This window comes from Electrona antarctica, assembly GCF_951216825.1.
Source record: "Electrona antarctica genome assembly, chromosome: 17".
In the NCBI taxonomy this organism is placed as follows: Eukaryota; Metazoa; Chordata; class Actinopteri; order Myctophiformes; family Myctophidae; genus Electrona; species Electrona antarctica.
The window spans coordinates 22,369,378-22,382,636 of record NC_136798.1 but is presented as its reverse complement, the minus strand read 5'-3'; the positions used below and the strand labels follow the sequence as shown (position 1 = coordinate 22,382,636).

Here is a 13,259-nt window from a genome sequence, read left to right as displayed (position 1 = left end):
AAATATCCATCCAGTTTCAAGGACATACAAATGTGTTTTGTTTTGTTTTTAAGAAAAGCTGTTTAAACATGAATTATCTCTCCTTTGTCATTGCAAATATGCAAATTGCTGCCCTGTGCTTGCTTGTTGTCTCTGCAGTATGACTATGAGTACGACGAACACGGAGAGAGGGTGGTTCTGGGAAAAGGGACGTTTGGAGTTGTGTACGCGGGGCGAGACCTTAGCAACCAGGTGCGACTGGCCATCAAAGAGATACCAGAGAGAGACAGTCGGTGAGTATCCTCGCTGGGCCTTTGTCCTCAAATAAAGGTCCTTGTATTTAGTTGTACTTCTCACGCTGTAATTTAACTAGTATCAATTGAACTGAAGGACTTTGTCAATGCTATGTGGGAGACTGTTGACGTAGGCATTTTAATGGCAAATTACAGGTTCAATAACAACAGGTTTCTGAGCTGCTGCTGTATGTTAATGTGCCCTGTTAGTCAGCTCTAAAGCTAAATGGAATTCAAGCAAGCTGCTGCTTTCTTCACGGAAAGATAGTGATTGACGGCAGACTTTCGTCTCTGTGAGACAGTGATTGACAGCGTGGCCTGGATAAAGCCCTGTGGTCTTTCTCTCTCCATCTCTTTTTTTTCTTTTTGGCGCTCACATGGCATGTGTGCGTTCCCCTGACTCTCGACAGCCACACATACAGCTGAGCGAGTGACTGGGCAGCAAAAAAAAGCAACAAAAAAAGATGGGTCGCCTAGCAACTACCACACGCTGGTAGCCTTGTGCTCCCTCCGCTGTTCCTGCTCGAGATACTTGTCTCCTCATTGTTCCACCCACTCGTCTATAATTACAAGACACCTTCACAGACGACATGATTCCAACGCCTTGCATTGTTCCACTAATCACATCAAAGAGAGTAATGTTGTTGTTTTGTGTTCAGGGCACTGTGACTATGGCATGCACAAGACATAAGTGGCACTCCAAATCTCACAATAGAGATTAATTTGAAGGACAAACACCGTGTCTGTGAAATACATAGACGCACACTCTATCTGCCACGTGTGCTGGCAGTGGACATGGCCTCTATGTAATGAAGTTTTCCCCCCTTCCCTTTTCAATCAGAGTCTTGAAGAATACTGTGGACTCAACAATTGATGTTGTTGGCAGCCATTAGGGGTGCAACAGTTAATCTAGCTAATTAATATAATCGATTATCTTATCTATCTAAAAAAGCAGATCTATAAGATCACAATGCATTTCGATGTGTCACGTAACGTTGTGAGCTTGTAGATGTTGCATGTCTATGTTTGCATGACACCATTGTCTTTCCTTCTGCAGGTATTCTCAGCCCCTTCATGAGGAGATTTCACTTCACAAGCATCTGAAACACAAGAACATTGTGCAGTACCTGGGCTCCATCAGCGAGAACGGATTCATTAAGATCTTTATGGAGCAGGTGCCCGGAGGTGAGGGATCTTGTTGGTCTGCATTCATATCTCCATTGGTCTTTGTTAACCACTTTCAACCTGGTGTCCCCATTTTGGACAAGCCATTATAGGCACATTGTCATGACTAATAGCGAAAATAGCCAATATATAAGCTCACGGTTAATATCAGTGCAGTGGTCAGGGAATGAAAGGCTAAAGGTCATTACACACTGGCGAATTAGCGATGCGAATTATTCGTGCGAATAATTCGCCTTTTTTTAAAACCAATTGAAGTCAATGCAAGCTTCCACATCAGTGGCGAATGTGCGAATGTGTGAAAATGCGACCGTTTTCGCTCTTTATTTGTTCGCTCCGGTGTTCGCTCCGGTGTCGAATTTTTAATTCGCGTCGCTAATTCGCCAGTGTGTAATGACCTTAAGACTTCTCTTAGGTCTTAGGGCTCCGATTAATCGGCTGAATGCGGTTATCGGCTGATACTCCCCTTGTTGACAGCCATTGGTTTATCAGCCGATAAGATGACATGCACCAATGTCAATGACCGAAGTTTATCGGTTGTTTGATCAATCTATTTTATTGAATGTGTGCTGATTAAAAGATAGTATGATAAAGCATTCAAAGACTTTTAAAACGTTTTTATTATTAACATTGATTTGTTTCCCTGGCACAAAAGGTTCTATTTAACTAACTAACTAACAAAAAACAGTGCATCCTTACTAAGACTGAGGCCCATGGTAATCTACAGATCCCATAAGACTGATTCCGTGATTTGTTTAGTCACTTTGCTAGTCAAGTGACAAAACAAATCATGGATGCAGCGAATCGGGCTGGAAACCAGGCTATAAGATTGATACATATATTCTGTTGAGAAAAACGTTCACACACTTTCACAATAAAAGCGTAAGAGCAGGTGCGTAGGCAAACAAGTGCACATCAATAATAAAAGAATACGCCCGCACACTGCCAAACTATTTATTGAGGGAGAAGCAACATTTCAGTCACTGATGACCTTCTTCAGGCATACCTGAAAAAGCTGAAAAAGTTTGGTCTATTCCAGCCCACTGTTCATCACTGTACAATGACCTGCTTTTGTCTAGGGAGTCTGTCGGCACTGCTCAGGTCGAAGTGGGGTCCTCTGAAGAACAACGAATCCACCATTGGCTTCTACACCAGGCAGATCCTGGAGGGTCTCAAATACCTGCATGACAACCAGATTGCACACAGGGACATCAAGGTGATCTTAAGAGCAATGTTTTTTAGCAAATCGTGCACTTTTCGTAAGATGCATGAAACTTTCAGCATGCATTTCTGTACGGATAACTATGTCCCAATAGCTGATGCAGCTGCATATTACGGCTGCATGTTGCAGCTCTATGGCAACATTCATGACAGTCGTCATGGCTTCCCCTTATTGTTAGCAGTGCTTCCTCTGTGAAACTTGGGGGCTCAGTTCACTCATTTCAGGTGTGGTTCCACATCTGTCCTGTTTCATTCCACGTTATGGTTCTAGTACACAACATTGTGCAGTGGTAAAAAAAAAACAATATTGCATTTTGGATACTTGATCATAATAAAAACATATGCATGCAGTAGTCTCTCCTTCCGACTCCTAACAAAGACTGTTTGTCGGGTCTTTTGAAACATTTCTGTAGCAGACAGACGTTTGACTGTATTGTGGGGAAACACTACTGCTAGATAGCCACATGATTTGAACCCTAGTGGTCCTATTCTGGGGAGGCGAACGCCGAACATTCACCAAAATATATTCGTCAAATAGATTATTTGGTGTAGAGGGGAAAGAATGAGGGTGCCTCACTGCCTACTATAGAACCCCTGGGGCACTCCGGTCAGTGAAGTACTGTATATAGGGTTTAAGTGGCTAGTTAGGTAAGATGTAAGAGCCATAATAAACCTCACTGATTACATTCCCATCACAGCCAGTCATTAGGGTCAATAGACTCTTTATGCGGCCGCCACACGGCTCCAACTTCTGCCTGATTTAACAACGCTGTCATATAAATGACTGCAGTGCCTATTCACGTAAATGTTAATCACTTTGTTTTGGTTGGGAGGATGTCATCCCACTGAGGGTGGGTTATAACCTGCTATCTGCATCTGTTGATTTACAGCCTTCCAGAATATACCTCATAATCCTTGGATTTAGATAAGGAAATGACTGAAGCTTTTGTATCTCCACATTTTATATATTTTTGAGGGGCGCTAGCCCCTCCTATACACAGGTTTAATGTTTGTCTTTAGTTCAATGTTTGTTTTGTAAACGCATTGACAATGAAGGGAAAAATCATTATGTGTCATTTATGCCATATTGTCTCTTTATTGTTAATGGCGTTTAATGTTTGTTTGTTTTACATCACTATTACATCACCTAATCAACATGAGTTATACTTTAATATATTAGCGCCCCTCACTTCACACGGGTGTTATTTTTTTTAAACATATGTTAATCACTTAAATGTAATATACTTAATTGACCGGAGTCCCCTGGTAGTCTATATTTGGTTCCTATCTACAAGTTGTGAGCTTGTAGATCTGTTATTTTACGAATGTTCATCTATGACATGCCCACGTCTGTCAGGTTAAAATATTTGAAATGTACTTTATATTATATTTGCATTTATTTAATTCTTTGGTCTTGACCTCAACTAAGTTTGATGAATGTATGTGTGCAGTGATTATTACCACTCTGCATGAATTAGATCCTGGATGATCCGTTCTCATGAACACCTGTTGTTATTTACAGGGTGACAATGTTCTCATCAATACGTACAGCGGTGTCCTGAAGATTTCAGATTTTGGCACATCCAAGAGGCTGGCAGGGATCAACCCCTGCACTGAGACCTTTACTGGTAAGAAGGGCCGTCATCGTCCTGACATTTTAGTTGCTGATTAATTATCATACAAATAATTTTGATTAATAATGTAATTGTGTTTTTGGCATTGAACATTGGAACATATAAATACCAATTACATTTCTGCTTGCCATTTAAGCTTTGTGAACAGAAATTGCACAAATAACTCAAATATGTAAGTCTTTTACTTGAAATATACTGTAAGAAATGCCTCACATTTACCGGCACCAATAATCAGAACAAATAATGTATTATGGCAAAAAAATACTAAATACATAGTTACTAATCGTTACAATTTTGCCAAATAGCGTAAATAGCTGATCTACAAGCTCAAAATGCTTTTACATGTTGTGAGCTTGTAGATCTGCTGATTTCCACCAATTCTGAAAACATTAAAAGGACAACAATGTGGAAATAATGATCAAAATATGACATTTATATTTATATTTATTACATCCAGCTATTCTAACAATTCTAGCAATTATTCAAAATAATTGTGATGAGCTCAAATTGTGTTCATGGCAATTATGCAATAATTGTGGCGAGCACTGTTTGACTAAGGGTCCATTTGGTTTCATTTTACATTCTCAACAGACTCAACTACAGATGTACTGATTGATTGATTGAAGTTTTTCATTTCACAGTATGCAGAATGGGTACATTTCAAACGAAAGCACAAGTCAATACAAAAACGGTTACTTTGTGGACAATCCATGATAAAGCTTTACACTTATTTACAACAGGGTTCACCATTTTCAATTAATCAGAACATTTAGAGACGTAAAAATATACACTCAGACTTAATTGATCATAGGCCAGTTTCTAATTGCAGCCGTCCGTAGGTGCTCGGTTTTGAAGGAGTCTGGTTGACTCATTATCTGATATCTATTCTTAGCCTTCCTCTTTCCTTGCATGCAAATTTGTGTTGTGTGTGTGAGATTTCCATGGTTGGAATGTTTCATATTGGTGTTGATGAACAAGAGATTACTTCACACTCTGGTCCCGAAACCTTCTTTCTGCTGATGCCGAGGTCATTCCCATAGAAACCCTTAACACCTGATTTATACTTAGTTACGCGCCGGTGTCTTGCACTGTAAATAGTTGATCTACAAGCTTACAACGCTTTGCAGCGTGGCACGTTGTGAGCGTATGCATCGGCTATATTTGGGGCCAGACACAATGCACAACCAAGTATAAATGGGGTTTTACGTGTGTTTGTGCCGTTACTATTTTGAAGGAGCAAAATCCAGGCTCGGCTCACTAGCCTGTGAGCGATACATCTGAGAATAGCCCGCCGCTCCTATTCAGAGCACCTGGCACGTTGAGAGCTCGCGCTGAGCTCGAGAAGACCAGTTTAAGCCTTTGTGTGATGTTGGCACGGCAGCGGCCAATCACGGCTCAAGACGGCCCGTTTCTTGGGACCACCTGATTGGAACAGACAGGTAGTCATCCTGAACCCTGGAGCCCTGTCAGGAAATGTGCCTGCTTCACCTCGTGCTTTTAATAGCACAGGCCTGGCTGCGGGGTCCGCTGCTACACTACAGTATGTTTGTGTCACCGGCAGTTTGAACTCAGTCCCCCTTCTAAAATACCGCATTTTCTGCGTGCTATTATTAGAACAAGGGACCCCTTTCAAGAGAGCTAGCTCCTGCAAATGTTGCTATGTGCCATATTGTCATTACCCAACCTCAGAGAGAGGCTCTGCAGCATTGCTCCACCAAAGCCGGGGGCCAAGTTAAACCTCTTATAACCCCGTCGGTCATTTATGAGAAGTGTGTCATCACCTCAGAGAAACTGCAGCAACTTTGCCGTAATGTTGTTGTTTTTTTGTGCAGCTAACCTCAATGCCTTACTCCTATTTCATTATTACAGGACCTGGCCACTGTTGTTGTTTGTACAATGCTGGTCTTTTATTTCTGCGTCCAATTTGTTTTGTCCTTTTTGCTGGGTTTTTGTCTCTCAGGCACGCTGCAGTACATGGCCCCTGAGATTATAGACAAGGGCCCCCGGGGCTATGGCAAACCAGCAGACATCTGGTCTCTTGGCTGCACCATCATAGAGATGGCTACTGGGAAACCGCCTTTCTATGAGCTAGGAGAACCACAGGCAGCTATGTTCAAGGTCAGTGGACAAAGGCCATCTACTGTATGCTAAAGCAGTGATTCTCAACCTTTTTTATTCAAGGAGCCCCAGTTTGATGTGCGTCAGGCCCTGGACCCCCTTTTGATACCGTCTTTATTTCTGGTACCGTTCTGATACCGTTGTCTTCTACACTATAAAATCCCCTGTGTTATTTTAACTCAGAAATACAGACCCATAAAGGGTCCACTTGGACCCATGTTACTAATACTAGACCCAGGTTAATACTTGATTTTCCCGCACATTTGTGTTAGAATATAAAATATTATTTGCAAGAGGATATATAAAGATCTGTGCTATACGGGTGTGGTGGGGGAGAATCATTTTCCAAACCCTCCTCCAACGGTCTAATGTTTACCCAGAAACATCACAGTACTAACATACATTTCTCTGTAGCTTGCATGAAGCACTTAAGTTTGCTTGTGGGTCTGACATGCCAAGCTACCCAATTATTAATACACCCACACAGTTGGCTCCTTCGCCCTCCATACAGTACACTTCGTTGTCCATACTTTTCCACTGTCTGCTTAACCACATGAACCCTAGCATCCCTATTCTGGGCATGTCATAATAGGCAAACAATCAGCCTCAATATTTGTGATGCCTTTTGAGCTTGTAGATCGGCTATTTTCACCAATTTGGTGGAATTAGGGGGAAATAGGCCACTGGGGGACTCCGATCAACAACGTATATAGGGATTAAGTGGTTATTATAGGCTGCCACGTGTGTAATAATAAGCAGTGCCCTTGGCTCTGTGCAGATCACACTGCATGCACCTGTCAGCACATGCTGCTGTTGTCCCCGCCTGCATGGATGTCATCTGTTTGAACACAAAACAGGTCATATTCATATTACTCAGATCATACACGGACACATACTGTGTACATCTTATAGACACAAATGTACGCTTGGAACCCACCAAAAAGTGATACAGTACACACTCTCTGTTGTCTTTTCCCACAGTTCCTATGTAGTGCACGTGTCTGTTTCCTTAGAAATGTTGACACACCCGTTTTTCCATGCAGAAATGTAATATATTGTTGTTGTTCGCCATATGCAGCCCATTAAGAAACGTTGAGAATTCTGAGGAGTGGTTTGTGGACAGCTACAACGCTCAAGTCAAAAAAGCCCCCGGACTATGGAATTTTCCATACAATGAAACAAATGGCGTGAGATTTTAGATGCCTAGGCGTCTCCTGTTACCAAAAGGCCGTTCCTTATGGAAAACCACCCACCACCCGCCCTGAAATTCTCTGCTGGCTTTTTGCTCCAGGTCCTTGATGCATGCATCAAGACCCAAATAGTATATGAGGAAATACAATATTCCTTTCATGTGGTGGCCGTTTATTTCGACCCCCCCCCCCCCCCTCCCCCTCCCTGTCAGAACAGCTTGTGTCCTACTTTTAGGCTGTTGGTCAAAAAACATTTGTCTTAAACTGGGGCAGAGCTAGGAGTCATGTGAGGACAGAGTCACATGGGGTACGGCTGTTTCATACACCAGTGGTTCTCAACGTGAGGACTGGAGATCCCCCAAGGGTTATTGAGGAGGTTCCAGGCGGTCCCACCCTAGCTAAATGATTGATAGGAGCAACGTTGACTCTTAGAGGTTTGTAATTCAGAGAATTTACAAGTGCACAAATGTATGTAAACGTATGTACCCAGCTAAATGATGAATAGTTAGGAACAAAGTTGAGTTAACTCTTACAGGTCTGTAATTCTGACAGTGTACAAATGTTAGTTGAATTATACTGAGTCCCAATGATACAAATCGTATCAAATGGGGGTTGGTGGCATATTGGGCATATCAAATCAACATATGAACTAATTTATAACTGGGGGTAATAAGGTTTAGAATCAATGAGAATCAATACTATACACCATACTGATGCATTGAGATTTACCAAACAGACAAAACAGAATCCTCACCTAAAGTCTCCCCTGGACCGTCCTTTCCCTGAGGAATGCGGATGCCTGAAGGGAGGTTCATGTCATTCCTAACCTTAAGTCAACATTCCTCAGCAGCAACCGGCAGGAATTCCTCTGTTCTTTCAGTCAAACAAAGGGGGACACCCTTGGGGGGGGGGGGGGTATACACTACTCAAAGTAAATATCCATTTGAGTTAATCGTGTGTGTGTGTGTGTGTGTGTGTGCGTGTGCGCGTGTGTGTGTGTGTGTGTGCACGCACGCGCTCCTAGGTCACATATATATTTATTTTGTCTTTATTCATGGCTGCACAAAGTTCCTGACTCTGTGTGCCCATGCGTGCTGCTTTGCTAGGTGGGCATGTTTAAGATCCACCCAGAGATCCCAGAGTCCATGTCTTTCGAGGCCAAGGCCTTCATCCTACGCTGCTTCGAACCCGACCCAGACAGACGCGCCACCGCCACAGACCTGCTCACCGACGAGTTCCTCACCGTCACCAGCCGCAAGAAGAAGGGCAAGAACAGCTTCACCGGTAAATGATCGCTTAGAGTAGACTGTGTCCCAGACTGCACATTATTTTATATATCGTTGCTGTGTGTGGTGGAAACCGTTCCTTTATTATTATTTTAAAGCAGTGAACATAGCACACTACTTTTGTGCAACACTCTTTTGTGATGAAGTATTGAGTAGGGCTTTATTTAGGGATTTTTTTTTTAAAGTTAAACATGGGCATACAAGGTTTATGCCCGACAGCAAATATATACTTTGTGGTATGATGAATAGTGAAAATAGCGGATTGACGAGCTCAGAACTCATTTTTTTCACCTGTCACATGTGTCATATGTCCAAAAAATGTACTTGTTGGATATTGGATTTTGTTTACATTAGGCTCTGTAGCAAAGTGTTGCTGTGCTGACTGACAGACTAACAGATATACTGTACTGTGTTCTTTCCCCAGCACTGACACCTGGCTCAGGTGAGTTGGACTTGCAGAGTTTCTACCTCATAAGTCACCACTAGAGGGAGCCATCCATACACGTGTCATCTCTAACTAACAACAGTCTGCTGTGACACTGTGATGTATCTAGGCTACAACTTTTTATTTTTTGTCTTGTATGCGGCCACCTGCCAAGCACGACTCTGCCCTTTCCAAGAACCTGAAATAGACACTGTACCCCATGACTTTCTGAATACTTCCATGAATTCACACAGTAAATATCACATCACATGACTTTGTATGTGATGTCATAGAGTGGGGTGGAGCAATGTAAAGATATCATACCACATTGCCTGATTGTCCCCTAGTTTTTCTGACGGGTTATAGGGTATTGCCTGTAAAATAGCAGAGCTAGAAGCTCACAATGCATCGCAATGAGACACGTTTGTGAGCTTGTAAATCGGCTATTTTTGACAAAGGGATTTCGTGTACAGGACAAAAGGACGGGGCCAAGTCTCCGGGGGTCAATGAAGTATAGGGTGTGATTAAATGAACAGGATTTGACATGTGAAATCAGTGTGTTTGTGCCATGGCATCTATCTAACTAATCTCGCGTAGCCAGACTTCCAGAGATCTTCGCATACTGATAAGTCTGCTGTTGGCTAGAGGTGGGTGGCCCTTCCTAATCTGGGCGAGGGCATTCAGTCCGTAAAGGCAAGCCTAAAAAATCTAAATAAAAACACCCCCTATCTCTCTCCCCATTTCATGTAAACCTACTGTAAATCTATCAATAAAAGGCAGAAAAAGCCCCCCAGAATAACTATCCTGGTTGGTCAAACATTGGCCAAATTGTCAAATGATATCAGAAAGAGGCAAACATTGCGTGTGTGTGTGCTCTTGTAGAATACCTGCGCAGCATCTCGCTTCCGGTCCCTGTAGTGGTGGAGGACACCAGCAGCAGCAGTGAGTACGGCTCTGTCTCCCCCGACAATGAGCTCAACACCAACCCTTTCGTCTTCAAGCCTAGCACCAAGTGCTACAGTGAGAGAGACGTCAAGGGACCACGCTCGCTCTTCCTCAGGTATGTATGACCAAAGGTTAACATTTTGTCATGGAAACTCTTATAACCTTTTTTAAATTATTCAACAGTGTACTGCTGTATTTTTATACATTGTTTATATAATGTCAGAAAAAACAGGAGTAACCAGGTAAAATATATAAAAGGTGCTCACATGGATCAAACAGGATTAAAACAATAGACTATCCGGGCACTCCAAGGTAAAAAGAGGAATGGCCTTTATTTAATTAAAAGGCAAATGCCATGCAAGGCCTTCATCAGGGCCCAATCAATTATTATCAATAATATAATGTTCATATAATTGTTTTATAATTGGATTGAGTGGGGGGGAAAAGTATCCCGCACAGTGTCTTCACTTTATTTAGCAACGTTTCGGTCGTTCAGACCTTCATCGGGTATGCCCTTAGAGGACTGACCATTTATTTACATTAGAACTGTAAATACTGAAGTGAAACAGATCTGAAGATTTGAGTTCAGTTTTTTGTCTCTACCCAGCATTCCAGTGGAGAACTTCGAAGACCACAGTGCCCCTCCATCTCCTGATGAGAAGGACAACGGCTTCTTCATGCTGAGGAAGGACAGCGAGAGGAGAGCCACTCTGCACCAAATTTTGACCGAGGACAGAGAAAAAGTGGTGGCCAACCTTATGGAGGCTCTCACACAGGTGAGACTATTTCATATACTGTGCTACATCAGTGGTTCTCAAACGTTTTCATTTCAAGGACCAGCAGTTTGGTATTGCATTAAACCGAACCCCCATAACTCGGAGAGAGTACATATGGAATCAAGCCATTTGTACACTCTCCGAGTTACGTACCAGTACGGGTCCTTTTCGTTCCCAACTGTCAATCATTTGGGAAACCCCTCAATGACCCCAGGATGTCCCAGGAACCCGGATGGATGGATGGATGGATGGATAGATAGATAGCAAGTACACTTATTTCTGTATCATGGAATCTCAAACCTTCATGCATTATGTATAACATCTCTCATGACCTCTACCCCTCCTTTCCTCCTCATCTCCCTTCCCACCAACCATCACTCCCGTCCACCCTGCTGTCCCTCTGTCTATCCGTCCGGCCTGCCCCCAGGGCTCTGAGGAGACCAGACTGCGGCATCAACACATCTCAACCCTGGTGGTGAGCCTGGCGGACTTTGTGCGCATGGCTGACAGGAAGATCATCGCCAGCACACTGTCTCAGCTCAAACTGGAGCTGGACTTCGACAGCACGGCCATCAGCCAGATCCAAGTGGTGCTGTTCAGCTTCCAGGACGCCGTGAGTTAATGCCCTCACACCACATTATACATACTGTAAATACATTACACAGTACAAGTTAATTTAACTACTGTTGGCTAATGGCTATTGCCTATTCCCAAAATGATTCTACTATATTCAAATGATATTTACTTTATTGCTTTTAAAATGTTTGGTTGCGTTATAAATGTGTAAAGTTACCATTTATTTTTTGTAGCCGGTACAATGTTTGTGAATTTCTGCAGGCCACTTAAGCCCTCCCTGTATGAGGTGACTGTGGGTGCTGCATAATTCCTGGGCCCTGCTTTGCAAAATCCTGTGTTGTAAATGAATGTGTATACTCTCAGTTCAATTACCAGTTACCAGTCTTTCGCAGTCTGAGGACTTCCAAGAATGATTGAAGTCATACTGTGTATACTATGGTCTGTCAACCAGAACCACATCAGGCTTCCTCGGCGGCTTTAAGTACAAATAAAAGAGAAATCCATCAGGGGTAATTGCACATTGCATAAACGGGTCATAAAGCTATGCGCATGAAATGATACTGGAGCAAGTGACTGCTGTTGTTTCCTGGGAGAGGTATTGCATAACCATCTTCAAAGGGCAGCAAACAATGCCTCCTGCTGGAATTGCATGAGATGAAATTAAAAAGGAAGAGAATCAACAGCTTTTGAATCACGGGAACATGTGTAGGTGTGTGATGGTATTACACATAAGATGCATGAAATCAAACGGAACAAAAATAGAAATTGCATCTGCTTGATGCATGGGAATCTATCTCGCCATTATTTACCGGTAAACCTATTTCACACTTGGTTGTGCATCGCACCAAAAATAGACTACAAGTATAAATTATGCTTGAGGTGCCTGGCTCATGGTTCAGGATGTTTATTGAAATACTGTACATATCCTTTAATCCTTAATGTCTGACTGTACATCGTGCTGTTTACATTTCTGACTAGCTACTAAAGTATTCAATCAATCTACCACATTATTATACTTCAAGCTTCTCAACAGTGCATAACAGCAAGATTAAACAAAAATGGTCAGATAGATGTAAATGCAATATTGTAATATTGTAAATATCAACCGTGTCAGTCTACAGTCTACTTAATTCAGTCTGAAGCAGAGATCAAAAGTAGAGGCATGTATTCCTCCCCGTCCGCCCCAGCAGATGCAGCCCTGTGTGTGTATGCAAAGTGTTAGTATACAGAATGTACCACACATACTGTATGTACCGTTCATAAGCCCTTCATCAACAGCGCTCTCCCTCTGTGTTTACTACGTGCATCCCCCTCTCCTCCTTACGTCTCCAGGTGAACAAGGTCCTGAGGAACCACAACATCAAGCCTCACTGGATGTTCGCCCTGGATAACATCATCCGTAAGGCCGTGCAGACGGCCATCACCATCCTGGTGCCAGGTACCTGTGCTAATGATTTACACAGTCCACTGGGCCTGCGGTTCCCAAACCTTTCCATGCCAAGGAGGACCCGCAAATAGAAGATCTACAAGCCCACAACATGATACATTGTCAGCTGTATTTTTTAGCCAATATTTGCCTATTTTTGCCAAATGTTCACCTATTAGAACATGTCCAAAATAGACCGAAGAGATGTG

The 13,259-nt window shown here is 42.7% G+C and overlaps 1 protein-coding gene across 5 annotated transcripts in view; it reads left to right on the top strand.

Annotated features, from left to right (window-relative positions):
* map3k5 (mitogen-activated protein kinase kinase kinase 5) overlaps positions 1–13,259 on the top strand; it is a 73,734-nt gene that overhangs the window by 55,337 nt on the left and 5,138 nt on the right. For all 5 annotated transcript variants that reach the window (XR_013792142.1, XM_079526889.1, XM_079526890.1 and 2 more), the window contains exons 15-25: positions 139–272; positions 1,330–1,457; positions 2,534–2,670; positions 4,198–4,303; positions 6,270–6,427; positions 8,724–8,901; positions 9,328–9,345; positions 10,210–10,387; positions 10,880–11,048; positions 11,476–11,661; positions 12,957–13,062. Coding sequence is in view for 4 of the 5 variants with exons in the window: in XM_079526889.1 (XP_079383015.1) it covers positions 139–272; positions 1,330–1,457; positions 2,534–2,670; positions 4,198–4,303; positions 6,270–6,427; positions 8,724–8,901; positions 9,328–9,345; positions 10,210–10,387; positions 10,880–11,048; positions 11,476–11,661; positions 12,957–13,062 (1,498 nt within the window). In the remaining variant the exon portion in view is untranslated. The remainder of the gene's footprint in view (positions 1–138; positions 273–1,329; positions 1,458–2,533; positions 2,671–4,197; positions 4,304–6,269; positions 6,428–8,723; positions 8,902–9,327; positions 9,346–10,209; positions 10,388–10,879; positions 11,049–11,475; positions 11,662–12,956; positions 13,063–13,259) is intronic.